Source organism: Morus notabilis, unplaced genomic scaffold (genome assembly GCF_000414095.1).
Source record: "Morus notabilis unplaced genomic scaffold, ASM41409v2 Scaffold538, whole genome shotgun sequence".
Classification (NCBI taxonomy): domain Eukaryota; kingdom Viridiplantae; phylum Streptophyta; class Magnoliopsida; order Rosales; family Moraceae; genus Morus; species Morus notabilis.
The window spans coordinates 646,158-663,521 of record NW_010359796.1 but is presented as its reverse complement, the minus strand read 5'-3'; the positions used below and the strand labels follow the sequence as shown (position 1 = coordinate 663,521).

Here is a 17,364-nt window from a genome sequence, read left to right as displayed (position 1 = left end):
ATTTCTACTATAATTACATTTTTATTTTATTTTATTAATTACTTTTTACAATAATAATTTTTATTTTTATTTTTTATTATTTATTAATTATATTTAATATTGGGTTTAAATATATAGTAATATACAAGATTAATTATTAAAATGAGAAAAAATAAATAAAAAATTAAAATATTATTTGCGACGACAAATGTGGTCGCAAAAAATATAAGCCACGTCAGCTAATTCTGTATTTTTTGCGATGACTTAATTCGTAAAATGTCGTCACAAATACTCAATGCCATGTCATCTTAACAATTTAGCTGACGAAATAATTGCAGTGACTCATTTGCGACGATTGTCGCCGCAAATATAATTGCGATGACTGCTTGTCATTGCAAAAATTATTTTTGCGACAAATCAGTTATAGCGACAGGTTTGCGACGATAAGTGGTCGCTAAAAATTTATTTGCGACGACTTTGTGTTTTTTGCAACAATTTTTTGTCGTTGCTAATAGCCCCGTTTCTTGTAGTGAAAATAGGAGATGTTGTAACTATTTTATGAGTTGAAAGGGTAAATTATTAAAATTTAAGAGTTCAACGAGCAAGTTGCTAAACAACTACAAGTTTAGAGGGGAAATATACAAATAACTCAAAAAAAAAAAAAAACTATCAAATCTTTTCCACCACTATAAACTATTTGGGAAAATTGATTCCTCGTTAATGAATGAAAGTTGAGTGTCATTTATTCTATGCTTGAAATGAAATAGAAATCACACTACTCGAGTTGAAATCACTGATTCTCTCCCTAGAAATGAGGTTTTGTTGGGTTGATTACAAAGTTTTGGATAAAAACGTGAGAAATGACTCGTAATAAATCCACAATGTGTAGAACTTCTGAAGTATGACCGATAGTTACGGACTTATAGTTAAATATTCTCGTTCAGTTTTTTTATTTGAGTTTTTAATTTGAGTTGAGATGTAATTTTTTATAATAATTTTTTAATATAGCATAAAAAATTAAATGTGATTTTTAGAATAATATCGTGGTGGCATAAAAAAAAATCCCAGGTAATTAAGATATAATTTAAAAACGTCATATTAAATTCAAATTAGACATATTCTAAAAGTGTCTCCATCGTAATTGTTTTCTCCTTTAAAACATTCTATATATTTTTTACTCTAAAAAAAAAACATTCTATATGTTTTTAACTATAAATCGAATAGCGCAAGTCCATGTACAATAGTAGTTTCTTCTTTTTTCTTTTGAAATCAAATAATATGTAGGTTCTATCATTTCTATAATAGGAGAGGTTTTTATTATTAGTACTTGTCTTGTTGAATGTCATAATGTATAGATCATTATCAATATTGAAGTTCATTTAAACTAGATCAAAATCTAACAATCAAGGAACTTATAATACCACCATAGGGTTTTTTTTTTTGTTTTTTTTTGTTTTTGTTTTTAGAAGAAAAATCTAGGGAAGAATTCAAAATTTCTCTTCTTTTATACATAGAAAAGTTTTAGGTGAGCACTGAGTGGGTCACTGTGTCAGTAGAAGGGAGGAGGTGAGAATTTGCCATCTTATATTGAGTTGTCGGCCACATAGAAGTGAGCCAAAGCTCTCCTATCTTTTTTTTTTCACATGTAGAACAATCTTATTAATAGGTGAGCTTATAATCATTAAGAGCATGTTTAGTTGGATGATTCGTTCTCTGATTCGAATTATAGTTTATGGTTCGCTATAATATTTTTTCTCATAAAAAGTACACATAAATCGAAAATAATTCTAATCTTATGGTTCTAATCCATGAACTAAACGGGTTTTAAATTTTATTAATATCACATTAAACTAAAAAAACATATAAAATATATATAATTTTTAATATAAATTTAACAGTTAAAAATAAAAAATTAATAATAATTTATTTTTTCTAATTTTATCATAAAAATATTTTTTAATACGTTTAATGTATTAATAAATTAAAATTTTTTAATTATTAAATATACGTATTTTTTAATTTTTATGTAATTTTATATAAATTTAATAGATAAAAAATTATGGCATCTCCAAAAAAAAAAAAAAAAGTCCATTTTTCTCCTCTTTTTATTTTTAATTTTTTTTTTATTCACGACTAGAGAGAGTGCTACCCCGACAGAAAGCGACTGATAACCATGGCAGCCTTATCACACCCACGTGCGCCTCCTAATCCTCAACCCCACCATCCTTCCTCCGCCTCCACGTCAGATTCTCTTCCAATCACAACTAGGTCCCACCTGTGGGCCCCTACTTGACTTGTCCCTTCTTTTGTCCCCTCCCCTTCAATAATGGAGAAAGAGATCAGCCCCTCTTCTTCCTTCGCCGTCCACATCATGATCAACGTGGATAAGATGTACCTTCCAATCAATTAATATTCTCAAAATTTGTGTTAAGTCTCCATTTGCATTTTATAAATCCTCAGACACTCAGCCTGTCAGCCACAGCTGATAACATGTAAGCTTTTGGCATCGTTCGTTTCGTTGATTCGAGTTTATAATTTAAATTTTATTACAGTAAAAAATTTTCATAAATAATTATATTTAATTTTTTTATTTTTTTACTACAGTAAAAAACTCTCACATACAATCACATCTCAACTCAAATTTTAAACTCGAATCATCAAAACGAACATAAAACGGGTAATAAAATGGTTTAATTATTTATTTATTAATGTATTGCATTGAACATCGCGAATGCTTTTAGTAATAAAATGGTTTAATTAGTAAGATTAGTGATACACATTTTGATTCGGGTTAAGTCAAGATTAAACATAAAACGGGTGAGTGAATGGAATCCACAAATGTCTCATAGGGCCAGGCTTAATTAGTTGGGTAGTATTCGACATTCGAGAATTAAGTTGAGATTAAACATAAAGTAGGTGGGTCCTATGTCTCACAGGCTTAACATTTTCCCAGTTATAGTAACATTTGATAAACTTACACAATATATATATATATATATGGTATGGGCACTATTGCATGTATGTACAAGTATTTGTCACGTAATATATGTGAATGATGAATTGACGAGACTTGATAATTTTGTCATAGGGGTTGAAAATAGCAACAAGTAGAGTTAGAAGTCATTAGTTTGGGAGAATGTCATTGTCATGCAGTTAACTCTGAGGGTTAGGATGTCTTCTCATGATTGGAAAGGTCGCTTTGTGTATTAATTTATGCATATGCTGATTTCTAATGGTAGATTATGTCGTGCTAGGGCTGACTACCTACACTGTACTACATACACATCTTAAGTAGGTATATATAGATAAATATTAATTATTGGATGATTAGCGGCTAAAGGCAGGTATTCCAATAATTGGGACGTTATGTGAGAGCCACGTTTTTTTTTTTTTTTTTAAGAAAATAAATTATTAAAAATCATAAATCATAAAAAATAAAAGATTCATGCATGAATTGAATAGTACAAAAGATGTATGGAAGTGAGGGGAAAAGAAAAAGAAAGAGTTGGAACAAGATATTGTAATTTTAGCCACATCTAGCTACCATACACACATATTGTGTTTAATTATGGTATCAAATTTAGAAACCTAAAAGATATAAATATATATATATATATAGATGTGTATATATTCCACATCTAACATAAGTTGTGAGTGTAATCTGAGTAAGATACACACAGAAGTCCAAACTCCATTAACAATTGAAATTAAGCACTTGTTTGATCTTTTGTATTCCTTTTAAGAATGTGTTTAGTCAAACAAAAGTTTGAAGAATAAAGCAATATAGCACCATCACCACGTTGAAAAGTTTGTGCACAAAAAAATCCAAACAAGCAAACAAACAATTTGAAAAGCAAAGATAAATTAAAGTGATCAAATACGAATGATGGGGGGTTTCATCATATTCTTCACAAAATTGAGAATGGACATGAGCTAGAACCAATTTAGGCCAGGGTGTGTTAGACCCTCTCTGTCTGTTCTTTGGTTACATCATTGCCACCAAAGAAGGGACTTGATGCATTGATTTAGGACACTCTTTTGCACTGTAGAACCCACCATATTATAATTGCCCTCTCTTTTTCTTGTGCCCTTTAACAAGGTGGAAAAAAATTATAGGTAGGACTAGGACTTGGACTACTAGGTCTACCTTATACAACAATTTGGTCACTTGCCCTAATGCTAGTCCAGCAAGGACACTTACCCTACAACATGCTCCTAGGCTGCTTGCTTTATGTGAAGTCTCTTCATTTGGCTTCTTTCCATAAAAACCAATTATCATGTGTTTAAGCTAAAAATGAACAAATCACCGGTGGTGGCGGCATGGCGATAAGAGAACCCCTATTAAGACTCTTTGTCCCATCAACCAGGCATCAATTCTCCTCGCCCACAGTGAGGCCGCAATTATGCCTCTCAGTGGGCTTACCGAATATGGGTTGGACCCGCGGTGACTTAGGCTCTTTGGATGCTGACATACAAAAGCACAGGTTAGGTTCCCTTGCCATCTTACTTGTAGTCTCAATAGATTCTTCTTAATGCGCTAAATGCGGGCGTGAGAACACCATTGATCTCCTTTTTGAACTAGTGAAAAAAAAAAGCTACAAATGAACAGGCGGGGGACCTCATAACTGAGCTTGGTTTTGGGTGGTTCACACTGATTTTGAGGGCTAGGCCCATTTGTGTGTGTTTGTGTTTTGACCCATTTTGGCAATAACCCATTTGATGGTTCTAGATGGCCTCTTCTCTAAGTTCATGAATGTTTTTGGGGGTGTTCCTTCCAAGCTGTACTTCCCTATTTCTCAATGATGACATGTGATCAATCCGTTTTATGTTTTCCTTGGCGTTGACAGAGCCTGAGTTCTTCTAATAATGTTGTGGCCCACTAGTAGTCCTTTTCCAGTTGTCTTTTCAAGTGTGAGTTATTTGCTTGAAAATGCAGCTTTTCGTTCCCCTGATGAGGGCCAAGAGAAAAATGTTTCTTAAGTTCAGTTACATGATATCAGTTGTAGTTCAAGCTCAAGGTTTTTTGATTGTTATGATCCTTGTACAGTAGAACAGCTAAGAAGTGAACTCCATTTCACAATCTCTCCCCATTGGGTCATATTATCAGGTTTTATACAGAATGTTGCCATATATTTAAGACTTAAGAGATATTATAAAAGAAGAATAATTTTGGATTTTGCCATACAAGAAGCTGTAATTTTTATTTCGGATTTTGGCCAATAAAGAGCATTCTATGCTAGGGTACAAGTACATTGTATTTTAGAATCACATTAAAACAGAAGGGCATGCAAAACTAGAAGGTATTCGTAAAAATCTATTGATAAGAACGAGTTAGATAGTTTGTCCATGGCCTAAACCTAGATATATACAATTCGTGGAAACTTTGACTGGTAATGGTAACAGTAATCGTTATTCTCCAGAGGCATTAAATTATGACTGTCCCAACAATCAGAAAATACTCTTCAAATTCATCACTTTAATACATGCCAGCAATAGTACCGAAGCACCATAATATTTAGAAAAGTAACTCATTAATGCAAAAAATGAGAAGATTTTGAATATCCCAAATCTGGTTAACATTGATGTTTAGATGCGATTCAACATAACATTTGGAACAAAGTCACAAGATACCCACAGCGTACAGAGGGCTGAGTTTCTTGGAGCAAAATGGGGAGAAAAATGCTACTAGTTCAGCATATCAATACAATATGGACAGGTTACCAAACAAAAGGAAACAATTTTGCCTTTGATAATAACATTTCAAGCTGCTGATATCAAAAGGTCATAAGTTTAAACGGAGACGGTTTAATGGGCAACAAAGCCTTCGCAAAACACAGCCTCAAAAAGTTGACCACCTTTAATCAAAGGATTAACATTCAAAATGCTCAAGCACAAACCATAACTAGTCACCTAGTTTACCACCCCAGGCAACAAAGCTTTCCTGTGATCCAAACTCCTACAAACACCATTCAAGAAATGTATATCATATCAAAAGAAAGTTGAAGGGAAATAAATTTAAAAAAAAAAAAAAAAGTTTACCTGGTTCAACATGAACAATAATGATGTTTTAGAAAGGGAATGAAAGAGAAAACTTACAAGCTGGCTGAGTCGGAAATCAGGAGGAGTATCAAGTTCAATGTTTGCTGGATCAAGTACAAGATTCTGGCACTCCTCCAAATCCTTCTTTAAATCCTCAGGTCCTAACTGAGCATAATCAGCAAGCTTAGGTTTGCTCTTCAGCGGTTGACCATTCTCATGTGCAATGCCATCCCTGTTCGGGGATTGGCTTTGAAGAAGATCATCACAGAGAGATAGCCCATCAACAAGTTGTTGAGAATCCAACAAATTTTGTGACTCACTATCCCACCATTTGGGATCTTCCTGATTACAGTTTACATTGTTCTCATTATTATTAGGTGCTTGATCGAGTTGATTTTCATTTTCTGCCTCAGGTAGAATATCGTCTTCCAAGCCTTCAATGTCAGCAAACTTCTGTACAATAACGCAGAGAATATATGAAAAGGAGGTATCAGTATCTCATAAATGGCGAAAGGAAAACACTCTGCAACTAGTTGATATATTAAAAATCTACTTAGCTATTAAAAGTGTTAAAAAAATAATTTTAACACAAGATAAAGTGGCAAGTAAATTCCAGAAAATATGGTTTCGAAACTTGAACCGTTAAATTGAAGGCATTGGTCATTCACAAATGTAAAACATATTTATACTTTACACACTTTCAGGGAAAAAACCATAGGAGCATAAGGGGAAAAAAGAGATCTACCTGTGCATAGGCATCGATACAAGTACCAATAGTATCTTCTCCCAGGTCAACTTCAGAATGCCGTCGTTCACCACGAGGGGTATCAGGCATCACCGACTTAGGAGTGAGTGGATATACTTTTGTAACAGTGTCATCCATTCTTTCAGCAATGTCTTGATCATTTTTATCACCTTGCTTGACTCGGTTCTGCTGGTAAAATATTTTTGAGATTACAAACTCCCCATGCTTCTCATCCTCCTCTGTTCCTAGGTGATATTGATGCATAGCCCAATTAGTTTTCTGAGCTTTGCCTCCTTTTACCACAGTCATGTAGAGAACCATGAACTTCTTACACCCTCTTTGAACCCCAGCTAAAATCACTGGCTTGGTGTGACCAGTCTTATGCCAGCGGACATCACTCTCCTCATCATGTATCTTTCGGCGCTTCCGAGTCCCAGTATTATAGGCCTTAATTGCTCTATGGAAAAAGTGGGAGACACTCCCATCTTGCTTAACCCCTGAAAAAATTGTGTTTTCAAAATCAATTAACTAATAATCAAACTAGAAAGCAAGCACAGAGCCACAGACCTGTCACCAACCTGGTAGTTTCCGAGGATGGACATAACAGATTCCATCATCTTCATCGACTGTCGGAATAAACTCGTTGATAAAAGGATGGGGTTTCAAATTCTCTTCACCATTCTTGGCTAGTAAGTGCCATATAATCTCTTGATCAGTTGGATCAAACTTCACTCCTCCAGGTAATCCTGGCCACTCTTGAGCAACCTGGAAGCAGAGATTTCCATTAGCTAATATATTTATTCTTTTATTTATTTAGCATTGAAACCAAAGAGGAAAAGTAGTCAGGGTAAGCTTATATGTTCAGGGATCCCAGCAAGAATAAATCAATCAAATTTCCAACTGCGTGATATTGGATGTATTAAGGGTGAAGAAGTTGCCCAATCCATAGAGAAAGGCCACAACTTCTTCAGCAGCAAATATGGCTCGGATTTTTACAGGTCATGTCCCATTTATATTCAAAGAGATATTTACCAATTACTACAACTAAGCACATTATTTGTGCATCTACACGTCCATGATGAACCACTGTAGGAGTTACCATTTCAAAATTAATGAAATAGAACTAGAGGGAAGCAACAGTTAAGGAAAACGGCACTAGTTATCCTTAGTAATAAAATAAATGAACAGTGTTACATACTATTGGCCTTACACAAGTTGGTCAAAGTTGCATTTGGAGCAGATGAACAAGAATACAACGACACGTAACAGAAAAGAAAATAGGGAACAAACTTTGCCAATTGTGAAAGTACCAATGCATATTGCATTACACAATCACTCCATAAGACTCTTATTTCCAGTATTATATATATATATATATATATATATATATATATAGACACACACACATATATATACACAGCACTGAATCGAACCATGTTAGCATTGGAAACTTAACATATCCAAGGAAAAGAAAACAAAACCGTAAATATTGACAAGCCATGGGAACAATAAAAAGTACGTTATTCAATTTTAAAGTGATCGTTAACATATAGAGTCATCAATAATCAATTTAGAATGCAGCATTTACATGTACTTCAGTATTGTCAGGAAAAGAATCAATATCAAGATCTACTTATACTCATAAATGAGCAGCTCTACTATCTCTTTTAATTTTTCGATAACAATAAATCATATCGAGGATAGGGGCAAATTGGAAAACTTACGTCGCTGTTGTCAATCACATATTGGCAATTAGGACAAGCTCTAGTTGGGTTGCTTTTCCATTTCACTCTTTCATGTTCATAGGTACCCGATGCGCTCTTGATTTTCGTTGCGATTCTCTTACTGTCAACTAACCATGACGGTCTGCACAAATTACACACAAAATCCTGGTAGTCAGAATCACCAAGTTGTTTAATCTCAGTCTTGACTAAAAAGATTGAGAAATTCCCTAGTCCAATTACAGGCATGGTGAAGATATCGAAGAAGTAAGTTAATTAACCAATGACGTTAAGATAATATATGACAAATATATAATAAAATTCCTGGCGGTCAGAATCATCAAGTTGTTTAATATCAATCTTGACTTAAAAGGATTGAGAAATTCCCTAGTCCAATTACAGGCACAGTGAAGATATCGAAGAAGTAAGTTAATTAACCAATGATGTTAAGATAATATACGAAAAATATATAATAAAATTGCTAGGTCTAAAGAAAGAATGATCAGAATACAGAAATGTAGGGCCTGTTCAGTAGTGTTTTCAAAATGGTTTTGTTTTGAATATGAAAATGAAAGTTTTTTGGGAATGGTGCTGAGATTGAAACTGAAATTGTGTGTGGTTATTTTTCTTAGAGATCGTTTTAGGTATTAAAAAAAAAGTAAAATTGTGTTTGGATACATTTTTAAACGTGTATTAAGTTGTACTTTAGAAAATGAAATGAAAAAGGGAAAACAACTTTCAACCATTTCTATTTCCTTAACAAAAACCATTCTCACTGTTTTTTGTTTTCGTTCTCGTTTTCAAAGTATTTGCTAACCAAATGCGGTTTAGAGGCCGTTTTTGTTTTCTTACCTCCAAAGACTTGCAGAAACGTTTTCAAAAACTAATGAAAACAATTCCAAACAACACCGTAATATTAACTATTGAAAATGCCTAAAGCTATTGTCACATGGCAAGTATTTTGAAACTAAAACCAATGCAGGTAAATGGAGTCACCCATTAACCACTCTTAATCACATTGCTGATGGTGAAAACCTAAAAAAATTTGCTTATACAGGAATTCTCTTCCAAACACTTAAAAGTACTTCACCACAATAACAATGTAAACTGAAAAAATCAACAAGGACATGGTAAAGCTATTTTATTCGTAAATATCTACAAGAAAGTTAAAATTTTTCTCGTCTCATGAACGTTAAAACGCACAAAAGGTACTTCTTTTCTATGGTACATTGATCACATAATCAAAATTTCAATGCACAAATGAAAGACAAATAGCTGGGTAATCCAAAATTAACGTAAAACAAACAAACAAAAAAAACGACAACATAGAAGTTTGCAAAACATACAACTAATAGTACTTCAAAAATACCAAAACGTGATTTAATGAGGGATTAAAAGCAAAACTTCACGAACTCCTTCAAAACCACCGAACCAAGACAACCCGTTTGAGGTTGAAAACAAAAAACAAAACAAAAAAAAAAGAGAAAAAGAATCTCGGCAAAAACATGAAAAAAAAAAAAACCAGAAATGAAAAGGGTTTCTTCATCCATAAACAACGGGATCAATCAATATCCGAGTTCACACTTTGATACAGTGACATGAAAATACACCAAAAAGAAAAAAAAAAAACAATCGCAGACAAGGGAAAGAACAAAGAAGCGCGTACCCAGCCATGGGAGGGTCGAGAACACTGAAGACCTAATATGTAAGACTCACAGAGATTCAAAACGCCATGAAATAGACTCTCGCCACTTTTGGCTGTTGCGCTTTCTCTCTTGTCTGTAATGAATCTCCGTTGACGAAGACTGGGAGTGAAGAAAGAGGTATATATAGCACCATTTTTTATAGCAATTTAATATAATTGTTTTCCCTCCCTTCAAAAAAAGAAATCTTTTTCCTCTTTCTTAAGACGGTACATTTTATTTTATTATTATTATTATTGTTGTTATTACTTTGGGCATGGCTATGGTAAGGGATATACTTTTTCCTTACGCTAGGGTATGTTAATGATAGCCCTCCGATCATTATCTGCGGTGATTTCTAAACAAACTTACATGGACCCTCAGACACCAGATTTTATCAAAAATTCAAAATCAAAAATTAAAAAAATCCAAAATAAGAATACATTTGCAGCTCTATTAAGTCCCTTCCCCGACAACGACACCGGCGCAAAGAACCCAACGGCACCGGCAGAAAGAACCCTTCCTCTGACGACGTTGCAATCCTGCCCCTCCTCCGACGTTACGATCCCGCTCCTTCTCTTACGACAGCGCAAAGTCTCTGTAGAAAATAACGAAAAATTTGTTGACTTGAGGTACAAGAAAAATCAACAACTAGATTTATTCTTTTACAACAAAACTTAAAAAACGTTTTTATAATTTTATTTAAGTTCATATTCTTTTATAAAATTTATATTTAAACTTAAATTTAGAGTTAAATTTGAGTTTAAATTTACTCTTCAATTCGAGTTCATAAATTCGAACGCAAGTTAATAAACAATATATTTTTTTCTTAAAAATATTATAACTTCATCGTTTTAATTTCGATTGCATTCACAACGAAAAGACGAATAAAACCATACTCATATACCTTATTAAAATTTTTCATCACCATTGAGTTTTTATTAAAATACTATTTAAATACAAATTTAAGTTTTGACCAACCCAAACACAAACTCAAAAAGATTCTCAATTCAAATCATAACTCAAATGTGCATATTTAAACACAAACTCAAATTACAGCTTCAACTCAAGTTATAACTTAAACTCAACTCAAGATTATCACTCAAATCACCCTCACTCAAAAATATAAAAGAACAACCCCATAGTCTCTTACTAGATAATTTGTCCATTTAGTTCGTTGATTCGAGTTTTTAGTTCGAGTTAAGATGTGATTTTATATAATAATTTTTTACTGCAATAAAAAAATTAAATATGATTGTTTTTAATAGTTTTTTACGGTAGTAAAAGGAGCTTTTTACTGTAATAAAATTTAAATTCTAAATTCAAATTAGTAAAATAAACGAAATCTTAATTTTTTTAAAAAATACTTATGATCAATGACCGAGGTCGCCAAATATGTTAAAGAGCAAGTCAACAATGATTAATTTGTTTCCATATATATCGATCGTAATCCAGCTCAGGATCTCTACAAATATGGTATTAGCCCATAGATTGGGGGATTTTATTTTATTTCTTTTTCTTGTATATATACATACACCTGTAAGTCACGATGAATAAATATATCAGAGCAGCACTAAAAAATCCAATTTTATAAATTTCTGATGCCGATCTCGTCTTCAACTACTCATTGGTGCATAGATCTGATTTGCCTCATCTTCTTCAGCAAAAATTATTTATTTTCGTTCAAGTTTCGTCGCATTTTTCTCCATCGACGCACATATCTAATTTTTAGCTTCTTCTCCCACGTCGACGTGATCTGCCGCATCTTATCCGATGAAAATGTCATGCTAGACAGGGTCTTCTTGGCCAAGCTGTTAATGGAAATTGTAAACATCAAACAATTTTTATTTTATTTTATTTTTTAAGCAGATCCAAGTAAACGCAAGTCGTTTCGAAATAATTTCCAAATCTGTTAAAGAGCAAGTCAACCATGATTAATTTGTTTCCATATATATATATATATCAATCGTAATCCAGCTCAGGATCTCTACAAATATGGTATTAGCCCATAGATTGGGGGATTTAATTTTATTTCTTTTTCTTGTATATATACATACACCTGCAAGTCATGATGAATAAATATATCAGAACAACACTGAAAAATCCAATTTTATAAATTTCTGATGCCGATCTCGTCTTTAACTACTCATTGGTGCATAGATCTGATTTGCCTCATCTTCTTTAGCGAAAATTATTTATTTCCGTTTAAGTTTTGTCGCATTTTTCTCCATCGGGACATAGATATGATTTTTAGCTTCTTCTCCTGCGTCGACGTGATCTGCTGCATCTTATCCGATGAAAATGTCATGCTGGACAGGGTCTTCTTGGCCAAGCTGTTAATGGAAATTGTAAACATCAAACAAATTTTTTATTTTATTTATTTTTTAAGCAGATCCGAGTAAACGCAAGTCATTTCGAAACAATTTCTAAATCTGTTAGAGAGCAAGTCAATAATGATTAATTTGTTTTTATATATATCGATCGTAATCCAACTCAAGATCTCTACATATATGGTATTAGCCCATAGATTGGGGGATTTGATTTTATTTCTTTTTCTTGTATATATACATACACCTATAAGTCATGATGAATAAATATATCAGAGCAGCACTGAAAAATCCAATTTTATAAATTTCTAATGTTGATATCGTCTTCAACTACTCATTGGTGCATAGATCTGATTTGCCTCATCTTCTTCAGCGAAAATTATTTATTTCTGTTCAAGTTACATCGCATTTTCTCCATCGGGGCACAGATCTGATTTTTAGCTTCTTCTCCCTCGTCGACGTGATCTGCCGCGTCTTATTCGATGAAATGTCATGCTGGACAGGGTCTTCTTGGCCAAGCTGTTAATGGAAATTGTAAACATCAAACAAATTTTTTTATTTTATTTTTTAAGCAAATCCTAATAAACGCAAGTCGTTTCGAAACAAATTAATCCAACTGCGTCGTTGTAGTAGTGCAAGCCACTTATCATGTGCGCTCGACTCTACCTCCAATTCTGAAAATAGTGGGACCCATCACAAATCTAACCACACATAGTCATTAGATTGGACCCTACCGGTAAGGACAAAACATGCCCCCTGCCATAGACGTGCCCTATTACTTTAGGGTGGGTTTTGAATTTTGAACGTATTTTACTGTTTTTCTGATTTTTGTAGTTAAAAGAGAAAAGGGAGGGAAAAGATAAAAATACATCCATGTACAGAATAAAACATGTCGTATGTGTACACGATATGCATGTATGTATTTGTAGAATACTTGAGAATACCAACCGTGTTAACGGTTAATATAAGTTGGGTCTTGCATGTAAGCTCCATGCTAGGGAGTAGGGACTCATTTCTATTAATAAGTGGTGTCGAACTTGGCAGTTTATAATTTTGTTATTTAGGGCCCGGTTAAAAGATTCGGGTTCATAATTCGGAATCAAATGCAAGAATCCATGTTTGGATCCATTTTTTAGTCCGTTGGGTTGGAATCAGGGTTTGAATCCCCAAGCGGTTTTTGGGTCTTGATTGCAAATCAGCCCCCCCTTGATTCAGCCCAACTTCAATCCTTCTGCACAGTGCACAAACAGTAACAGTCCTGTCTAGATATTCGATTTTCCCACTTAGCCAATCTTCTTCTCGAACTCTCCAAGTTTCAATCCAAAATTTCTCACTCGCAAGCGAAGAAAAAACCGTTTCGAGCTCAATTTTTCCGAGAACCAAACGCACATCTATCAACTGATCATCAAGGTGACAGAAGCAAGTTTCCGAGCGCTCAATTTCACGAAGTATCCATGCCTTGAGAATTCACGAAGAACCCTAGCTTCATCATTTTCTGTCGGGGAAAAATGGACAATGAAACCGAAATCTTCTCGCGCCTAGCCGCGAACCACCTGTTCCTCGCCCAATTCGAACCTCTCAGGGCGATAATCCACGCTCTACGAGCCAAGGACCCCGAGCTTGCCCTCACCGTGCTCCAGACGATCGTCGCTCGCTCCGGGCGGTTCGAGAACGTTCTGTGGTCTTCCTCGTGTGCGTCGCCATCTCTTTTCACGTACTTGGTGACTCTCGAGCTTCTACAATTCGACAACGCCTCGTCGGTTTGGAGCTTCGATCGCGAGACGCTGTGATTGCGAGCCGAGTTTTTGTTACTGGTTCAGCACCTGATCGACTGGGTTTCGGAGACTATGAGGAAGAATTTCGATTTGGAGAGCATCGGTAAAGAGAGAGAAAGCGAGAGCTTCGAGGAGAGAGGAGAGTCATTGGATAAGAGTGAGGATAAAAGCGACGATTTGAGAGCTGCGAGCGGCGAATGGGACAGAGCCGTCGGAGTTTTGGACATAATTTTGGAGTTGGGAGTGAAGAGGTTGAAGGCTGATGTAGTTGTACACGATGGTGATGACGATAATCATCTCTGAATCAGGCCATTGCAATCGAGGAAGCCGAATTCGTGTCCTTGTGGAAGGTAATTTGGGAGTATTCGGATGCATTGTGTTTGAATATACAGAAGCAATTGAGAGGCTGGGAAGGCTATGACTCTTCTGGTTTAGCAATAATGCCGCGGACGGACGGGAATGCGGTTGTGGAGACGTCTGGGGAAGAAGAAGAGGATGTGAAGATTCTTGGTTTGATACAAAGGAGTGTCCAATTAGCTCATTTAGATGCCATTAGAGATTGTGTTAAAGAGGGTAATGTGAATGAAGCTGTTTCGCACATTCGCTTTCTTAATCTTATTACAGAGTTGAGGAGTCCGAGTATCGGTAAGCCTGTTAAACTAGCTTCTATCTTGGACTTTGATTTTTTGCAGCATTTGTGTTTCTTTTGCTGCTCTATACCAGTTTATATGTAGGAAGTTTGAGAAACTTGTGAAACAGAAAAATTTAAAACTAATGGGTGTAGATTATATAGACTCTCTTTTAGCTACTAGGCCCGTGCCATTTTGGTTTGCTTTAGGTATGATTGATAAGAAGACAGTTATAACTTATAATAGCTCCTGTTTATGTAAAATTTGAAATGGTAGGTCATTCATTGGTGGCCTCTTAGGTGTGGCATTCATGGTGTTTCGATGTCCAATTTTGTGCTTTGTTAGCTTTTAATTGCCTATGCCTGGTTGGAGTGCAAATTGTTATTTGATGGCTATATCCCATTTATGAACTTCATAGATTTAGCTGAGCTAGGTATGTTATAAACACGTTAGGTATTACATATATATATATATATATTTATAAGAAATAGAAAATTTATTGAAAGAATAAAGATATTCGTATCTTGGGTTCACTGTTACATTGGATAAAGTTTTCCTGTTTACTCTTTCTTTCTACCAGTTAGAAATTCGAAATAGACATTGCGTCCTTCTATGTTTTTTGTTTTTTTGTTTTTTTGTTTTTTTGTTTTTTTGTTTCCTCCTTTTCTCTAGGCATTCACTTTGGATGTTTTACAGCATTATATTACTGGATCTCCTGAAGGTTGTTTCTCTGGGAAGGGAGGGATATGGGGACTCCTGGCATGCCAAGAGAGAAAAGTTGTTGATGATTTATGGTGCAGCTCTTGTATCAAATTGCAGACGTCTCAGCCAGATGACAACAACCAGATTCCACCCCCTCTTGAATGTTTCCAGAGATATGTTGTAGAGTTGGAACTTGATTCAGATTTTGACAGAACCTTGTCCCTAACCAATGCAGTCATTTCTTGTACAAGAGACATGTACCATTATGCTCGTGTGTCTTGAAAACACGTTCTTGAATGTTTCCCTGACTTCAGCCTCTGGTAGCTACCATGGGTTGGGATTTGTTTACAAAAATTATGCTATTTACTTCTTATCTTTAAACTTTATGCTATTATTTTTATGCTTTCTCCATGGTGAGACCCCCTATAAAAATCCCATCAGCAATGGTCAGATCTGGAGAGAGAATAGTTTTGTGCGGCGCGCCGTAACAGCAATGGGAATTTACCTTTGGTACTTCATAATTCGTGTATTCATTATTGTAAACAAAAATTTTTGACGTTCTTAATATTTCGTGTGTTTGCATTTATTTGTCTCTAATATTTCGTTTTCTTACTTATATACCGAATTATATTTTTTAAAATTACACGTAACGTAATTTTTAGGGCCAAATGTGGTTATTATTTTTGTCATGGTTTAAAATCATAAAACAACACAACCAAATACTAGTTCGAATCATGATTCAAGTTAGAATCAGAATCATGCTTGCACACATCCAAACAAAGGTTCGAATCACCATGAATCATGATTCAAATCATGAATCATGATTCTGAATCCAAACACTCAAATCACCCTGATTTCAATTCTTATACCAAACGGACCTGATGTTGTAGTAGGTAGCAACTATACGTTGCAGAGTATGTCCTCCTCTACATTGAAAAGAAAAAAGTAGAAATTAGTAGAAACAAGTAAACACCTTATTTTTGGAATGTGCATACCTTTAAAAGGCATTTTTTTAGCCTTATGATTTCACATTTTAAATTTCATTGTTCTTTTAATTAGTTTCATAAATTCTCGTCGAATATCAATTTGCTCAAAATTGAGAGAATATCAACCTATGAATTTTCTCTTAATTCTATTTTGGTTCACGATTTTTTAAATGTTTCACAATTGGTTTCTAATCTATTATTTTGTTTCAATTTTAATCATTCTGTTGGTTAGGTGTTAAATATTTAATAAAATTTATTAAAATCATAGACCAAAAAAAATTTAAAGTTTATAGACTAAAACAATATAAAAACAAAGTTAATTTTTATAAATAATCCTTAAATGTTAGATGCTTTTAATTTTGATCCTTAATTTTTATAAATTTCATCAAATATTTACCACGTGACACCTAGCTAACAGAAAAACTGAAATTGAAATAAAATAATAAATTCGGAACTAATTGTGAAACATTTTAAAAGGTAGAGATGAAAATAAGATTAAGAGTAAACCTGAAGGACCGTTAGCGCAATTCTGGGTGCGTTTGGAATTATTTTTGAAAACGTTTCTGCACGTCTTTTGAGGCACGAAAACAAAAACAATCCACAAATTGTATTTATTTAATAAAAGTTTTTGAAAACGGAAACGCAAACAAAAAACCAATGAGAATGATTTTTATGAAAAAAGTAGAAATGATTGAAAGTTGTTTTCCCTTTTCAATTTTCATTTTCTAGTACTTATCAACAAAGTTATATTAGATAATTAATTATTAGTTATATTAATT

General features: G+C 34.1%; 2 protein-coding genes across 4 annotated transcripts; one reads left to right on the top strand and one right to left on the bottom strand.

The window, feature by feature from the left end:
- Positions 1 to 5,599: 5,599 nt before the first annotated feature.
- On the bottom strand, positions 5,600 to 10,290 carry LOC112091010 (SUPPRESSOR OF GAMMA RESPONSE 1). 2 transcript variants are annotated; one of them, XM_024163632.1, is made up of 6 exons: positions 10,151 to 10,290; positions 8,488 to 8,629; positions 7,342 to 7,528; positions 6,764 to 7,260; positions 6,076 to 6,471; positions 5,600 to 5,935 (listed from the first exon to the last, which is right to left on the bottom strand). In XM_024163632.1, exons 1-6 carry the CDS (start codon positions 10,156 to 10,158, stop codon positions 5,882 to 5,884), a joined length of 1,284 nt encoding a protein of 427 aa, XP_024019400.1. In that variant the 5' UTR covers positions 10,159 to 10,290; the 3' UTR covers positions 5,600 to 5,881. The 2 variants fall into 2 exon arrangements, with proteins under 2 accessions (XP_024019400.1, XP_024019402.1); XM_024163634.1 differs by having other exon boundaries at positions 6,076 to 6,468.
- A 3,477-nt stretch (positions 10,291 to 13,767) lies between these two features.
- On the top strand, positions 13,768 to 16,120 carry LOC112091015. 2 transcript variants are annotated; one of them, XR_002901953.1, is made up of 2 exons: positions 13,768 to 14,913; positions 15,594 to 16,120. XR_002901953.1 is itself a non-coding variant. In XM_024163664.1 (2 exons), exons 1-2 carry the CDS (start codon positions 14,709 to 14,711, stop codon positions 15,879 to 15,881), a joined length of 468 nt encoding a protein of 155 aa, XP_024019432.1. In that variant the 5' UTR covers positions 13,768 to 14,708; the 3' UTR covers positions 15,882 to 16,120. The 2 variants fall into 2 exon arrangements, 1 of the variants encoding a protein (XP_024019432.1); XM_024163664.1 differs by having other exon boundaries at positions 15,619 to 16,120.
- The last annotated feature ends 1,244 nt before the right edge of the window (positions 16,121 to 17,364 follow it).